General features: G+C 51.3%; 1 protein-coding gene across 1 annotated transcript in view; it reads left to right on the plus strand.

Annotated features, from left to right (window-relative positions):
• The window catches only part of LOC120944285 (protein mono-ADP-ribosyltransferase PARP14-like), a 62,719-nt gene extending 51,555 nt beyond the window's left edge, over positions 1–11,164 (plus strand). Inside the window, exons 10-14 of the mRNA XM_040358310.1 lie at positions 519–722; positions 3,160–3,795; positions 7,053–7,192; positions 8,095–8,269; positions 10,655–11,164. Coding sequence (XP_040214244.1) covers positions 519–722; positions 3,160–3,795; positions 7,053–7,192; positions 8,095–8,269; positions 10,655–10,944 — 1,445 coding nt within the window. The 3' untranslated portion in view covers positions 10,945–11,164. The remainder of the gene's footprint in view (positions 1–518; positions 723–3,159; positions 3,796–7,052; positions 7,193–8,094; positions 8,270–10,654) is intronic.
• Positions 11,165–16,154: the final 4,990 nt, after the last annotated feature.

Raw genomic sequence — 16,154 nt, forward strand, 5'->3', positions numbered from 1 at the left:
CACAATGCACCCTCTCCTGGGCGCACGGAGCACATTAGTAACTAGGGAAATACACTGCACTAGCAGCGTATTTCTTTAGTAAATGGCCAAACGGCTGCTACTCCTGCTTTTACTCCATGAGTCATGGAGTAAAGGCTTGGTAAATCAGCCCCTTTGTGTCTCTCACATAAAATCCCAATAAAATACATTTACGTTTTTGGTTGTAACATTTTAAGGGGTATGAATACTTTTTCAAGGCACTGTATATAGAGGGGTATGAATACTTTTTCAAGGCACTGCACATGAAAGTTCAGACGGACGATATGTGCTTTGAGTCTAAAGCTGAAATGAAGAACATGACCTCAAAACTAGAACAACGGGAATTTCAGAAACTGCTCGCCAAAGATTATTGATGTGATCGCTGATTAGATAAACTGCATTGAACTCTTTGTGGAACAATGATGATGACGACGAGGATGTCCTCCATAATGTGCCCTCTTGGTCACCCTCTGCTCTTATCTTGCCCTCTCTTTGCCCAGGTGCCGGCGCCGTGTCCTCTGCGGCAGTGGCTGACGCAATTCTAGACGCCGTGGTGGATTTTGTCAAATCGAAATCAGCGGTGACCGTCCAACACGTGACGATGGTAATATTCCAGCCACCAATGTTAAAAGATTTCCATACCAGCATGACGAAGAAGGAGCCGTCACCTGCAGCCAAACCGTCCTGGTTTTCTAGGTTAACAGGTAAGTGTCGTAGTTTTTAGAATCATCTCACATACTGAATTACTGTGCCAATCATTCAGGAATGTTCTTTTTGGGTAAGGCTGCAGGTTGTGTCCGGGTGTGAGCTGCTCATGTCATCTCTGTAAATGAAGATCTCCTGATGGGACACAAAGTTCTGGAACTCCTGATAGGACACAAAGTTCTGGAACTCCTGATAGGACACAAAGTTCTGGAACTCCTGATAGGACACAAAGTCTGGAACTCCTGATAGGACACAAAGTTCTGGAACTCCTGATAGGACACAAAGTTCTGGAACTCCTGATAGGACACAAAGTTCTGGAACTCCTGATAGGACACAAAGTTCTGGAACTCCTGATAGGACACAAAGTTCTGGATCTCCTGATAGGACACAAAGTTCTGGAACTCCTGATAGGACACTTCCTTTACCATTGACAATGTTTTATTGGACAGGAAGTCTTCCGCCAGTGTGCCCCATCAATAGCCGCCAGTGTGCCCCATCAATAGCCGCCAGTGTGCCCCATCAATAGCCACCAGTGTGCCCCATCAATTGCCGCCAGTGTGCCCCATCAATTGCCGCCAGTGCGCCCCATTAATAGCCGCCAGTGTGCCCCCTCAATAGCCGCCAGTGTGCCCCAATAATTGATGCCAGTGTGCCCCATCAAGTTCTGCTACTGTGGCCATCAAGCGCAGCCACTGTGCTCATCAAACGCAGCCACTGTGCCCATCAAACGCAGCCACTGTGCCCATCAAACGCAGCCACTGTGCCCATCAAATGCAGCCACTGTGCCCATCAAACGCAGCCACTATGCCCATCAAACGCAGCCACTATGCCCATCAAACGCAGCCACTGTACCCATAAATTGCAGCCACTGTGCCTATCAAACGCAGACACTGTGCCCATCAAGCGCAGCCACTGTGCCCACCAAATGCAGCTACTGTACGATCTGTACCCATCAATTGCAGCCACTGTGCCCATCAAGTGCAGCCATTGTGCCCCATCAATTGCAGCCACTGTGCCCATGAAACACAGCCACTGTGCCCATGAAACGCAGCCACTGTGCCCATGAAACGCAGCCACTGTGCCCATAAATTGCAGCCACTGTTCCCATCAAGCGCAGCCACTGTACCCATCAATTGCCACCAGTGTGCCCCATCAATAGCCGCCAGTGTGCCCCATCAATAGCCGCCAGTGTGCCTCATCAATAGCCGCCAGTGTGCCCCATCAATTGCCGCCAGTGTGCCCCATCAATTGCCGCCAGTGTGCCCCATTAATAGCCGCCAGTGTGCCCCCTCAATAGCCGCCAGTGTGCCCCAATAATTGATGCCAGTGTGCCCCATCAAGTTCTGCTACTGTGGCCATCAAGCGCAGCCACTGTGCCCATCAAACGCAGCCACTGTGCCCATCAAACACAGCCACTGTGCCCATCAAACGCAGCCACTGTGCCCATCAAACGCAGCCACTATGCCCATCAAACGCAGCCACTATGCCCATCAAACGCAGCCACTGTACCCATAAATTGCAGCCACTGTGCCTATCAAACGCAGACACTGTGCCCATCAAACGCAGACACTGTGCCCATCAAGCGCAGCCACTGTGCCCATCAAATGCAGCTACTGTACGGTCTGTACCCATCAATTGCAGCCACTGTGCCCATCAAGTGCAGCCATTGTGCCCCATCAATTGCAGCCACTGTGCCCATGAAACACAGCCACTGTGCCCATGAAACGCAGCCACTGTGCCCATGAAACGCAGCCACTGTGCCCATGAAACGCAGCCACTGTGCCCATAAATTGCAGCCACTGTTCCCATCAAGCGCAGCCACTGTACCCATCAATTGCCGCCAGTGTGCCCCTTCAAATGCTGCCAGTGTGCATCCCCTGCCCGGCACTTACCTGTCTCGGGTCACGGCGCTGTCCTCCACACTCCGAGTCCTCAATGTCTTCTTCCGACCTCTTCCTGTCCTCTGCTATGATTGGATGCCTAATAGGCATCCAATCACAGCGCCTGTCGCTTTAGCCAATCAGGTGACCCAAGCACCTGATTGGCTGAGAGGCGGGTCAGTGTTGGGAAAGAGGTTTATTCGCTTCCCCAACACAACACTGAGTAAACAGCGAACGCACAGCATGGTGCCCGCTGTTTACCAATCTGGACGCCTATTAGAGCCGACGGCTCCAGTCAGGCATTTCAAAAACACCCCCGCCGCTGTAACTCAGATGCCCGGCGCCCGACATGGGGCCGGACACCTGAATAGGGGGGCGGCAGCGGCGACAATAGATAGATTCATGCAATGCATGCATCTATTGGTGATAGAGCGGTGCAGGAGAGAGGGGGGCTGCGCTCCTGCGCCCTCTATGGACGCACCGCCACTGCTACATGGTATACAAATTCTGTAGGTGCTTTGTGTCTTATCCCGATATTCTTTACCTTCTCTTATAGCGGCCTTTTTTGGTACGAGCCAATCTGCCAAAAACAACAGTAAAGAAGAGGAAGAAGAAACAGAAGAAGTAGAAGAACCCAAAGTCTTTGAGCTGAGAGAAAACATTGAGCCGGCCATTATCCACCTGTGTGCCGAGCGACAAGAATCTGTGAAAGCCGCCTCAGACTGGCTCCAGGCTCTCGTAACAAAGGATCAGCATGACAATACGATCGCCGATCCCTGGATACAGGACTTGGATGATAAGGACCATGGCGTTCTGGCTCAGCTTCAAAGGCTACATGGAGTCTATATTATATTCGACTCACCGCAGTCCACCATACAGGTGACGGGCCTCACCAGGGACGTTCTGGAGGTCAGTAATAAGATCCAAGCCATGATAAAAGATGTGCGGGATCGGAAGACGCGGGAACAAGAGGCGGAGCTCTGCGGTAACGTGGTGGAGTGGGGATATTACCAAGGCACCAACTTTATTCCCTTCGACAAAATGACCAACTTGGAGCTGGAAAAGTCTTATAATGAGAAAGGTTCCGTATATATTCATATCGCCGGGGTAAAGTACAAGGCAATTGCAGAGGTGAAGAACGCAAACGATGGCAAAGGAAACATAATTAAGCTTCAACGGAATCCAAAACATGGTAATTTTCCTTTCTTTTCTTGTTCAGATCTTTATCAGTCATCTTCAGAGGCGGCTCTTTAATTAGGCAAATTAGGCGGTCACCTAAGGCCTCACACTCACAGGGGCCTCGTGGCCGCCTAACTTACCCAATGCATTACCCCAGTTTTGAGGGACGGGGGACCTTAACGCTGATGTGCTCAGGCACCGTTAAGAGCCCTGACTCGGGGCCGTCAGCGTCCCTAACAACCAGTAAATATCGGTGACACAACCCCTTGTGACGTCAATGACCCAGCATGCCCTCAGTCAATGACGTCACAAGTGGGCGGGTTCACCAGGGTGGCCCCGCCCCTTAGTTATTAAAGAGGATCTGGGGGCCACCTTGTTAAAGGGAGCTTCCAGATTCCGATAAGCCCCCTTTCCGCAGACCCCCCACAACCACCAGCCAGGGTTGTGGGGAAGAGGCTCTTGTCCTTGAATTATTTTTCCCATCATGGGTATGAGTGGGGGTCCCATGTCAAGTTTCGCCTAAGGCCTCACAAAGCCAAGAACCGCCTCTGGTCATCTTGTTAAATTTTATTGGGCCTTTCCGGCTAACAGAAATATAAATGAAATGGCAGCCTTGGGAGTTCTTGGTGGTCAGAGACTTGAAGGTTCTCTTTATTACCCTGGAGAGATTTTGGAGACTTCCAGACAGGGCCGTCTTTAAGGCAGGGAAAAAGGGCCCTGTCATTGTTGTTGGCAGGGCATCCATCACAAATTTTGGGGCCCCTTACACCGCTTTAGGCAGGGCCCCTAAGGGTGCTGACAAAAAAAAAATCATTAAAAATAAAAGGGAGGGGAACCAGCCGGGCCCGTAAGTGGCCCTGGGGACCATCGGACCCCTTACAGGTGTAATGTAAAAAATATATAGGGAACATTGAAAAAAAAAAAAAACGGGAGGGGGGCCAGCCGGGCCCCTTACAGGTGTAAAGCCTGTACCCCCCTGATGGCGGCCCTGGTTGTGGGGCCCAAAGCAGCTGCCTTATACTTGCCAACTCTCCCAGTTTAAATTCCCTTGTCCCTTGAAGTTTTCGTCCTGTGCTGTGTCCTGACATCTCAGTGTGAAGTGCTGCTACTAAAGCTTTCCCTAGCTCTGCCCTATTTTTGTGTACAGACGACTCACCTGCAGACCCTGGGCCGGATTCAGATACCTCAGCGTATCTTTATATCGGCTTAACGTATCGGAGATGCGTTACGCCGCTGTAACTTTGGGCGCAAGTTCTGTATTCAGAAAGAACTTGCGCCCTTATTTACGGCGGCCTAACGTATGTGTTGCGGCGTAAGGCCGCGTAATTCAAATGGGGATGTTGGGGGCGTGCTGTATTTAAATTTGACTTGACCCCGCATTTTTTATGTTTTTTTTTTATGACCTTCATGTCTCCGTCCATAAAATATCCCAGTGTGCATTGCGCCAAAGTACGCCGCAAGGACGTATTGGAATCGACGTGAACGTAAATGACGTCCAGCCCTATTCGCCAATGACTTACGTAAACGACGTAAAATTTACAAAATTCGACACGGGAACGATGCCCATACTTAACATAGGATACGCCGCACATACCCCTCATATAGCAGGGGTAACTTTACGCCGGAAAAAGCCTAACGCAAACGATGTAAAAAAAAAAGCGCCGGGCTGTCGTTCTTTTCTGAATCGGCGTAAATGCTAATTTGCATATTCCTTGCCTAAACATACGGAAGCGCCACCTAGCGGCCAGCCAGAAAATGCAGCCTAAGATACGACCGTGTAAGACAATTACACCTGTCGGATCTTAGGAAGATCTATGCGGAACCTGATTCTATGAATCAGGCGCATAGATCCGACCGAGCGCACTCAGAGATACGACGTCGTATCGTGTATCTGAATCTGGCCCCCTGTGTTTACATGTAAATAACCGGCATGCATATTTAAGTAGCAGCGGCATTAATATGTACATTTTTCTGCGGCCGGCGGCATTCATATGTAAACAAAGGCGGTATTCATCTCCTCCTTACAGTGAGGAGATGATGTACTGTAACCTCTAGCAACCAATCAGTGAGCAGTATTACTGTACAGTAATCTCTAGCAACCAATCAACAAGAAGAAATCATGTGCTGTAAACTCTAGCAACTAATCAGTGTGTCGTAATGTGTGCTGTATCCTCTAGCAACCAGTCAGTAAGCAGTAATGATACACTGTAACCTCTGGCAACCATATCAGGACACAGCACTGGACAAAAACCTCAAGGGATGAGGGTATTTAAACTGGGATAGTTGGCAAATATGGGGCAGCTGCTTTTTGGCCCCACAATAATGACGGGGCCCAGGGCAGCTGCCCCCTTTTGCCCTGCCTTAAAGACAGCCCTGGATTTTTTTTTTAATACTCTGACTATTATATTTCTTCTGGATGTCAATCCTCTCCTTCCTGTACTTCTGATATGGGTGACGGGGGGAGGTGTTACCTGCAATCCATTCTGCAGGGTGTGACCATGATCGTGTCCTATTGGTCGGCACTCCGAGATACATATCAATGTACACTGATGGGTGATAATTGTGTTCTTCAATGAAACCAAAATATTATTATTATATCTGCAGTCTCTGACCATCTCTTATACTGTGTCTGCAGTCTCTGATCATCTCCTGTACTATGTCTCCAGTCTCTGACCATCTCCTGTACTATGTCAGCAGTCTCTGACCATCTCCTGTACTATGTCTGCAGTCTCTGACCATCTCCTGTACTATGTCTGCAGTCTCTGATCATCTCCTGTACTATGTCTCCAGTCTCTGACCATCTCCTGTACTATGTCAGCAGTCTCTGACCATCTCCTGTACTATGTCTGCAGTCTCTGACCATCTCCTGTACTATGTCTGCAGTCTCTGACCATCTCCCGTACTATGTCTGCAGTCTCTGACCATCTCCTGTACTATGTCTGCAGTCTCTGACCATCTCCTGTACTATGTCTGCAGTCTCTGATCATCTCCTGTACTATGTCTGCAGTCTCTGACCATCTCCTGTACTATGTCTGCAGTCTCTGATCATCTCCTGTACTATGTCTGCAGTCTCTGACCGTCTCCTGTACTATGTCTGCAGTCTCTGACCATGTGGGGGTGCAAGAAATATTTCTGCACCCAGGCGCCTGTGACCCTAGGATCGGCCCTGAGGTGCACACCCTAATGCAATAGGCTGCGCACACCTATGATGTACCCTGATGGGTGATAATTGTCTTCAATGAAACCAAAATGTAACTCTTCATATTACAGCCGAGTCTCTGGTAATCCCCCCGTTTTGGGATTCCATGGACAACACCCAGCTGAAGGTGGTACCTCTGACCAGCAGAAGCTCGGACTACTCAGAGGTCGAAGGGCTCTTCACACAGACGTGTCAGATGAGAATAATTAAGGTAACGCTGAAGGGGAAACTTCGCTCCACATCACATATGTAGAATTTTGAGAAAAATTTTAGCCTCCTGCTTCTGTAATGTAGATAATGGGGCATGGCGGGTCCACCTTAATTCATGGACCCCCCTGGGCAGTGCCCCAGGTGCATGAGTGGCCCCTGCAGTTTCCCTCTCCCCTTATTAAGGTCAATTGCATGTGGACAGAGCGGGTGATCAGTGTGTCTGACGGGGGAGATTACGGGAACCGATCTTCTGTGTGGCTCTCCCTGCAGCAGCTGAAACCCCGCCTCTCCTCCTTCCCGATTTCAGCTGCTGCAGGGAGAGCCACACAGAAGATCGGTTACGGCAATCTCACCCCATCAGACACACTGATCGCCCGCTCTGTCCATGTGCGAGTCTCCCTGCTACCTAACCCCCCCGCTGTGTGCCAGCCATGATTTCCCTGTTCTGCCTAGTGACAGGACACTGATCGTCTGCTCGCTGAGATCGGGAGCAGCGATCAGTGTCGTGTCACTTGTAGCCCATCCCCCACACAGTTAGAATCACTCCCTAGGACACACTTAACTCCTTCCTCGCCCCCTAGTGGTTAACACCTTCCCTGACAGTCACGTTTACACAGTAATCAGCCGGTCATTAACCGGTTAATGATGTAAGGAGAGGAGGTGTCAGAGCTTCCACTGTGCCTCAGAATGTTCTGGGGGCTTCCATGGTTAGTTCATGTTGTTTGCTATACTCAATCCGCCCCCCAAACTGGAAGTAGTGTCATCTTGCCAGCCTGGGTTCCTTTAGCTGTACACAATCCCATGCAGTGCAGGTATACTTCCTATGGTATCAGATGTGATTGGGGGGGGGGGGGGGATCGGTGAACACAGATGATGATTTTGTTTTATTTTATTTCCTCCCAGATTGAGAGAATACAGAACATTCATTTGTATCAGAATTACCAAATAAAGAAGGACAGTATCAATGCCAAGATCGGCACCAGGACCAATGAGAAGAGGCTCTTCCATGGCACCGAGAGTGGGATAACCAGTAATATAAATCGTAATGGGTTCAACAGAGCCTTCGCTGGGAGCAATGGTGAGAAGAGGACCCTCCCCCCCCCACACTATCCTTCTCCTAATCATACAAAATATTCATTGCACTGCAAAACACTCTCCACCTCCATCAATGGGCCTTCCCTCCCCACCTCCATCAATGAGCCTTCCCTCCCCACCTCCATCAATGAGCTTTCCCTCCCCACCTCCATCAATGAGTCTTCCCTCCCCTCCTCCATCAATGAGCCATCCCCCCACCTCCATGAATGAGCCTTCCCTCCCCACCTCCATCAATGAGCTTTCCCTCCCCACCTCCATCAATGAGTCTTCCCTCCCCTCCTCCATCAATGAGCCATCCCCCCACCTCCATCAATGAGCCTTCCCTCCCCACCTCCATCAATGAGCCTTCTCTCCCCACCTCCATCAATGAGCCTTCCCTCCCCACCTCCATCAATGAGCCTTCTCTCCCCACCTCCATCAATGAGTCTTCCCTCCCCACCTCCATCAATGAGCCTTCCCCTCCCCACCTCCATCAATGAGCCTGCCCTCCCCACCTCCATCAATGAGTCTTCCCTCCCCACCTCCATCAATGAGCCTTCCCTGCCCACCTCCATCAATGAGCCTTCCCTGCCCACCTCCATCAATGAGCCTTCCCTCCCCTCCTTCATCAATGAGCCATCCCCCCACCTCCATCAATGAGCCTTCCCCCCCGCCAACCTCCATCAATGAGCCTTCCCCCCCCACCTCCATCAATGAGCCTTCCCCCCCCACCTCCATCAATGAGCCTTCCCCCCCACCTCCATCAACGAGCCTTCCCCCCCCCACCTCCATCAATGATCCTTCCCTCCCCTCCTCCATCAATGAGCCATCCCCCCCCACCTCCATCAATGAGCCATCCCCCCCCCACCTCCATCAATGGGCCTTCCCTGCCCACCTCCATCAATGAGTCTTCCCTCCCCACCTCCATCAATGAGCCTTCCCTCCCCACCTCCATCAATGAGCCTTCCCCTCCCCACCTCCATCAATGAGCCTGCCCTCCCCACCTCCATCAATGAGTCTTCCCTCCCCACCTCCATCAATGAGCCTTCCCTCCCCCCACCTCCATCGATGAGTCTTCCCTCCCCCCACCTCCATCAATGAGCCTCCCCTCCCCACCTCCACCAATGAGCCTTCCCTCCCTACCTCCACCAATGAGCCTTCCCTCCCTACCTCCACCAATGAGCCTTCCCCCCCACCTCCATCAATGAGCCTTCCCTCCCCACCTCCATCAATGAGCCTTCCCTCCCCACCTCCATCAATGAGCCTTCCCTCCCCACCTCCATCAATGAGCTTTCCCCCCACTACCTCCATCAATGAGCTTTCCCCCCACTACCTCCATCAATGAGCCTCCCCCCCACTACCTCCACCAATGAGCCTTCCCTCCCTACCTCCACCAATGAGCCTTCCCTCCCTACCTCCACCAATGAGCCTTCCCCCCCACCTCCATCAATGAGCCTTCCCTCCCCACCTCCATCAATGAGCCTTCCCTCCCCACCTCCATCAATGAGCCTTCCCTCCCCACCTCCATCAATGAGCTTTCCCCCCACTACCTCCATCAATGAGCTTTCCCCCCACTACCTCCATCAATGAGCCTCCCCCCACTACCTCCATCAATGAGCCTTCCCTCCCCACCTCCACCAATGAGCTTTCCCTCCCCACCTCCATCAATGAGCTTTCCCTCCCCACCTCCATCAATGAGCCTCCCCCCACTACCTCCATCAATGAGCCTCCCCCCACTACCTCCATCAATGAGCCTCCCCCCACTACCTCCATCAATGAGCCTCCCCCACTACCTCCATCAATGAGCCTCCCCCCACTACCTCCATCAATGAGCCTTCCCTCCCCACCTCCATCAATGAACCTTCCCTCCCCACCTCCATCAATGAGCCTTTGCTCCCCACCTCCATTAATGATCCTTCCCTTCCCCACCTCTAGCAATGATCCTTCCCTCCATACCTCAATGAGCCTTCCTTATCCACCTCCATCAACGAGCCTTCCCTCCCCACCTCCATCAATGAGCCTTCCTTCCCTATCTCCATCAGTGAACCTTGCCCACCCTGGACCCTGTTGCCAGTTGGCCTGTTTTCTTTCCTTCGACCCCTTTTGGTCAGTCCTGACCACAGCAGACCGGGCACATCCCACAAGAGCTGCCGTTTTGGAGATGCTCTGACCCAGTCGTCTAGACATTACAATTTGGTCCTTGTCAAAGTCCCTCCAGTCCTTACACTTGTCCATTTTTTCACGTATTCCATCCACTTTCAGATGTAACCAGATAATCTTATTGGCTTTAGCTGTCAGTGGTCAGAATGTTATGGTTGATCGGTATATATTCTGTATTGTATCTGGTGATCTGTGATGAATACTTTTCTTTCTCTCTCTATGAATTCAGCTGCGTTGTTGGGAAAAGGAACGTATTTCGCTGCTGATGCCATTTACTCTGCGGACGACACATACTCCAAACCTGATACAAATGGATACAAGTACATGTACCTGGCCCGCGTCCTCACCGGGGTCTACTGTGTGGGGAATAAAAGAATGATCGTCCCTCCAGCCAAGAACCCATCAAACCCCACCGACCTGTACGACAGCGCCACAGATAAAATATCAGCACCCTCAGTGTTCGTGATATTCAATGACGTCCAGGCCTATCCGGAATATCTCATCACCTTCACCAAGTGACCTCAGAGAGCACAACGAGGACTATGGGGAAGTGTCAAGACTCTCAGCAGCTTTTCTTCTGACAAGATCACTTCTCTACGCTAGCCTATGGGGGAGATTTACTAAAAATGTGGCACACTGGTGCAGCTGTGTATGGTAGCCAATCAATATCTAACTTCAAATTCTTCGATTAAGCTTTGACAATAAAACCTGGAAGCTGATTGGTTTCTATTCAGAGCTGCCCCATATTTTGCATGCTCCAGTTTTAGTCGATCCCCCAGCCCCCCCCCCCCCCCTGTGTATCTATGCACACATAGGTGTATTAAAGAGGAGGGTTTACAAGCTGGAAAAAAAAACCCCATCACCAGCGCATTCAGGGGAGGAGCTTGTGAGCAGAAGAACACTTGACACACCCAGACGCATGTAGAAATATCTAAATGTATCTAGACTTACATTTAGCTACATTTGAGCATTAATACATTTCAATGGTCAGAATAAATAAATATCTTGGCCAATGGAATCCATTAACACCCCAAAGCTTAACTGGGGGGGGGGGGGGTTGGCTGCTTGCCGATAGGGTTGCTTTTTTTTCTGCTGGACACAGCTATATTATACGTAGGGGGAGTGGTTTGTTCTGAGGGGGTGGTTTGTACTAATAGAGGGGGGAGTTTGTTCTGGGGGGTGGTTTGTCCTGAGGGGGGGAGGGTCTGTACTAATGGAGGGAAGATGGTTTGTACTGAGGGGGGTCTATACTGATGGAGGGGGGGTGGTTTGTTCTGGGGGGTGTTTTCTTCTGAGGGGGTGTCTGTAGTAATGAAGGAGGGGGGTTGTTTGTCATTGGGAGCTTAAACTTAGTGGGGGTCTATACTGACGGAGAGGGGTCTATACTTAGTGTGGGGGGGTCTGTACTGAGGGAGAGGCATCTATACTGAGGGAGGGGGGTCTGTACTGAGGGAGAGGGGTCTGTACTGAGGGATGGGGTCTGTACTGAGGGAGGGGGTCTGTACTGAGGGAGGGGGTCTGTACTGAGGGAGGTGGGTCTGTACTGATGGAGAGGGGTCTATACTTAGTGCAGGGGGGTCTGTACTGAGGGAGAGGGGTCTATACTGAGGGAGGGGGGGGTCTGTACTGAGGGAAGGGGGTCTAAGTTGGTTCTGGGGGGTTTTGTCCTAAGGTTAGGTCTGTACTAATAGAAGGGGGTGGTTTCTACTGAGTGGGGGTCTATACTGATGGAGGGGGGGTGATTTGTTCTGGGGGGGGGTTTCTTTTGAGGGGGTCTGTACTAATGAAGGAGGGGGGGGGCGATTTATCCTGGGGGGTTTATACTGAGTGGGGGACTTCACTGATGGAGAGGGGTCTATACTTAGTAGAGGGGGGTCTGTACTGGGGGAGAGGGGTCTATACTGAGAGAGGGGGGTCTGTACTGAGGGAGGGGGGTCTGTACTGAGGGAGGGGGGTCTGTACTGGGGGAGAGGGGTCTATACTGAGAGAAGGGGGTCTGTACTGAGGGAGGGGGGTCTGTACTGAGGGAGGGGGGTCTGTACTGAGGGAGGGGGGTCTGTACTGGGGGAGAGGGGTCTGTACTGGGGGAGAGGGGTCTATACTGAGAGAGGGGGGTCTGTACTGAGGGAGGGGGGGTCTGTACTGGGGGAGAGGGGTCTATACTGAGAGAGGGGGGTCTGTACTGAGGGAGGGGGGTCTGTACTGAGGGAGGGGGGTCTGTACTGAGGGAGGGGGGTCTGTATTGAGGGAGGGGGGTCTAAGTTTGTTCTGTTTTTTTCCCCCCCTAAGGTTGGGTCTGTACTAATAGAAGGGGTGGTTTGTACTGAGTGTGGGTCTATACTGATGGAGGGGGGTGGTTTGTTCTGGGGGGGGGGGTTGTTTTCTTTTAAGGGGGTCTGTACTAATGAAGGAGGGGGTGGTTTGTCCTGGGGGGTTTATACTCAGTGGGGGTCGATACTGATGGAGGGGGGGGTGGTTTGTTCTGTGGGGGTGTTTTCTTTTGAGGGGGTCTGTACTAATGAAGGAGGGTGGTTTGTCCTGGGGGGCTTATACTGAGTGGGGGGTCTATACTGATGGAGGGGGGGTGGTTTGTTCTGGGGGGGTGTTTTCTTTTGAGGGGGTCTGTACTAATGAAGGAGGGGGGGTGGTTTGTCCTGGGGGGTTTATACTGAGTGGGGGTCTATACTGATGGAGGGAGGGTGGTTTGTTCTGGGGGGGGGTTCTTTTGAGGGGGTCTGTACTAATGAAGGAGGGGGGGTGGTTTGTCCTGGGGGGTTTATACTGAGTGGGGGTCTTCACTGATGGAGAGGGGTCTATACTTAGTGGAGGGGGGTCTGTACTGAAGTAGGGGGTCTATAGTTGGTGGGGGGGGGGAGGTGACACCATGTTTTACCGCACCGGGTGTCACCAACCCTAGTGACACCACTGTAAATGACACCCCAAATCCAGTGCGATTTTGCCATGATCAGAATTGCGCTGCAATCTCGGTAAAATGCGACTTTAAAACATTTGCCATGTAGGGTTAATTATTTTATCTGCCACATCACCTTTGAGCACAGTGCACTCACTGCCTTTTATTTTATTTTTTGCAATTTAACCCTGACGAAGCTTTTTTTTTTAAGCGAAACATGTAGGTTATTTTGGGCTTTTAGTTCCTTTAGGGAGTTTTCTGGCTGCGGCCGGGTATACATGGCTTCAGTGGGGGTATATTCCGCCGCGGTATATCTGCATGAGCTGGGCAGGAACCGGTTAAAGTTCACCTGTAGCCAGGCTACCCAACAGCAATACACGATAGAGACGGGGGGGGGGAGCAAGAACCCCCATTGGTCAAATGTAAATTTCTATCAATGTCTCTGTTGGAGATTTTCTCTCATTTCCTGTCTGATGAGAGAAAATCTTTAAGACCCCTTTCACACTGTGAAGGCGCCTTACAGGCGTTTTAGCGCCTGTAAACTGCCGCCTCCCCTGCTTTCACACTGGGGTGGTGCCAGTGCCGATCCTGACCTCCCTGGGGCCCTAAGCAAAATGACATTAAAAATGAGAAGCGGGGGGAGGGGGTGTTCTGCTGTCGGAAATTATATCTTACATTAAATTGAGAAGCGGGGGGGGCCTGTAGTAATTTGGGGGGCCCTTCGCAACTTTGCGGGGCCCTAAGCGCATTGCATAGTGAGCCTATAGGGCGGATCGGCCCAGCATCTTTGGGGCGGTGTATACACCGCTCCGGCACCGCCATGCCTATTGAAATCAATGTGCAGTGCTGCCGAGGCGCCTGCAAAGAGCTTCAGCAGCGGCGCTTTTCGGGCACTTTTATCCCCTTCTTCTTTGGGGTAAAAAGCTCCCCCTCCCACTCGCACATCGCCGGTAAAGCACCGCTAAAACGAGCGGCGATTTACCGCGAGCGTGGGCCGATCTTTAGTGTGAAAGTGCCCTAACTAGCAGTAAATACCTGTCAGAGGGCCAGATTCAGGTAGAAGTGCGGCGGCGTAACGTATCGTAGATACGTTACACCGCCGCAAATTTTCATCGCAAGTGCCTGATTCACAAAGCACTTGCAATGAAAACCTACGCCGCGGCCTCCCGTGTAATTCAAAGGGGCGTGTGCCATTTAAATTAGGCGCGCTCCCGCGCCGGACCTACTGCGCATGCTCCCTTTTGAATTTCCCGCTGTGCTTTGCGCGAAGTGACGTCATTTTTTCGAACGGCGACGTGCGTAGCGTACTTCCGTATTCCCGGACGTCTTACGCAAGAAGGAAAAAATTTCAAATTTCGAGGCGGGAACGACGGCCATACTTTATACAGCACATACGTGTGCTGAGTAAAGTTAGGGCACCAAAAACGACGACTAACTTTGCGACGGGAAACTAGACTAGCGGCGACGTAGCGAACGCGAAAAAACCGTCGTGGATCGCCGTAACTCCTAATTTGCATACCCGACGCTGGTTTACGACGCGAACTCCCCCCAGCGGCGGCCGCGGTACTGCATCCTAAGATCCGACAGTGTAAAACAATTACACCTGTCGGATCTTAGGGCTATCTATGCGGAACTGATTCTATAAATCAGTCGCATAGATACTCTGAGAGATACGACGGCGTATCTCCACTGTGAATCTGGGCCAGAGTTCCTAATCCATCCCCACTCTACCCCAAATTTTAAATAAAAGGCTTGTCTCTATGTACGCTTTAAGGGGCAAGTGTTGATTTCCTACGATCGTCAGCTCCATCTAGTGTCCATGATGTTGTATTTTCCTGAAATACCCCGTTCGAGAAAATACCGCATTATGGCCACTAGATGGTGCTGACAGTCAAAGGAAATAAACCCATTGGCCCCGGATTCACAGAAAGCGGGCGCACATTACGCCGCCGTAGCGCAAAAAATATACGTTACGCCGACGTAGCGCAGAGAGGCAAGCACGGAATTCACAAAGCCAGTGCTCCCAAAACTGCGCATGGTTTCTAAGGCGTACGCCGGTGTAGGTGGAAGTGGGCGTGAGCCATGCAAATGAGCCGTGACCCCATGCAAATGATGGGCCGAGCGCCAGACAGATACGTATAACGAACTGCGCATGCGCCGGGACGTGGACGCATCCCAGTGCGCATGCTCACAACCACGTCGGAACAACTGACTAAGATACATCGGATCGCTGAGTACGCCCTGAACGTAACCTACGCCCATTCACACACGTTCCAACGTAAATTACGCCAGCTTGGGTTCCCTGGTGCAGCCCTTTGCATGTATGTTGCTGAGTTTCACCTCCTTTATGGGGCAAAACTTTACGCCGGACGTATAACTTACGCGCACTGCGTCGGGTGCACGTACGTTCGTGAATCGGCGTATTTTCCTCATTTGCATATTTGAATGGGTGATCAATGTGAGCGTAAATATTCGCCCAGCGTAAATGTGTGCCCACCCTACGCCAGCGTAGGCAACTTACGTCGGCGGGATGAAGCCTGTTTTTAGGCGTATCCTAGTTTGTGGGTCCGGCGCACAGATACGACGGCGCATATTTGCACTCACGCGGCGTATCTCGAGATACGTCGGCGCAAGTGCTTTGTGAATCCGGGCCAATGAGCCTATACTGATAAAAAATAAACTAGTGAGCCAGTTATTCATGACGCTGGGTGAATGCTTATGCGTTTGTTTAGCAATTTTTTTTTTAAATATAATCCTAAGATTGACGGAAATACAGCGATCTACACGTGACACCCAACAGGGGGACAGATGTGGAGTA

Source organism: Rana temporaria, chromosome 6 (genome assembly GCF_905171775.1).
Source record: "Rana temporaria chromosome 6, aRanTem1.1, whole genome shotgun sequence".
NCBI lineage: Eukaryota > Metazoa > Chordata > Amphibia > Anura > Ranidae > Rana > Rana temporaria.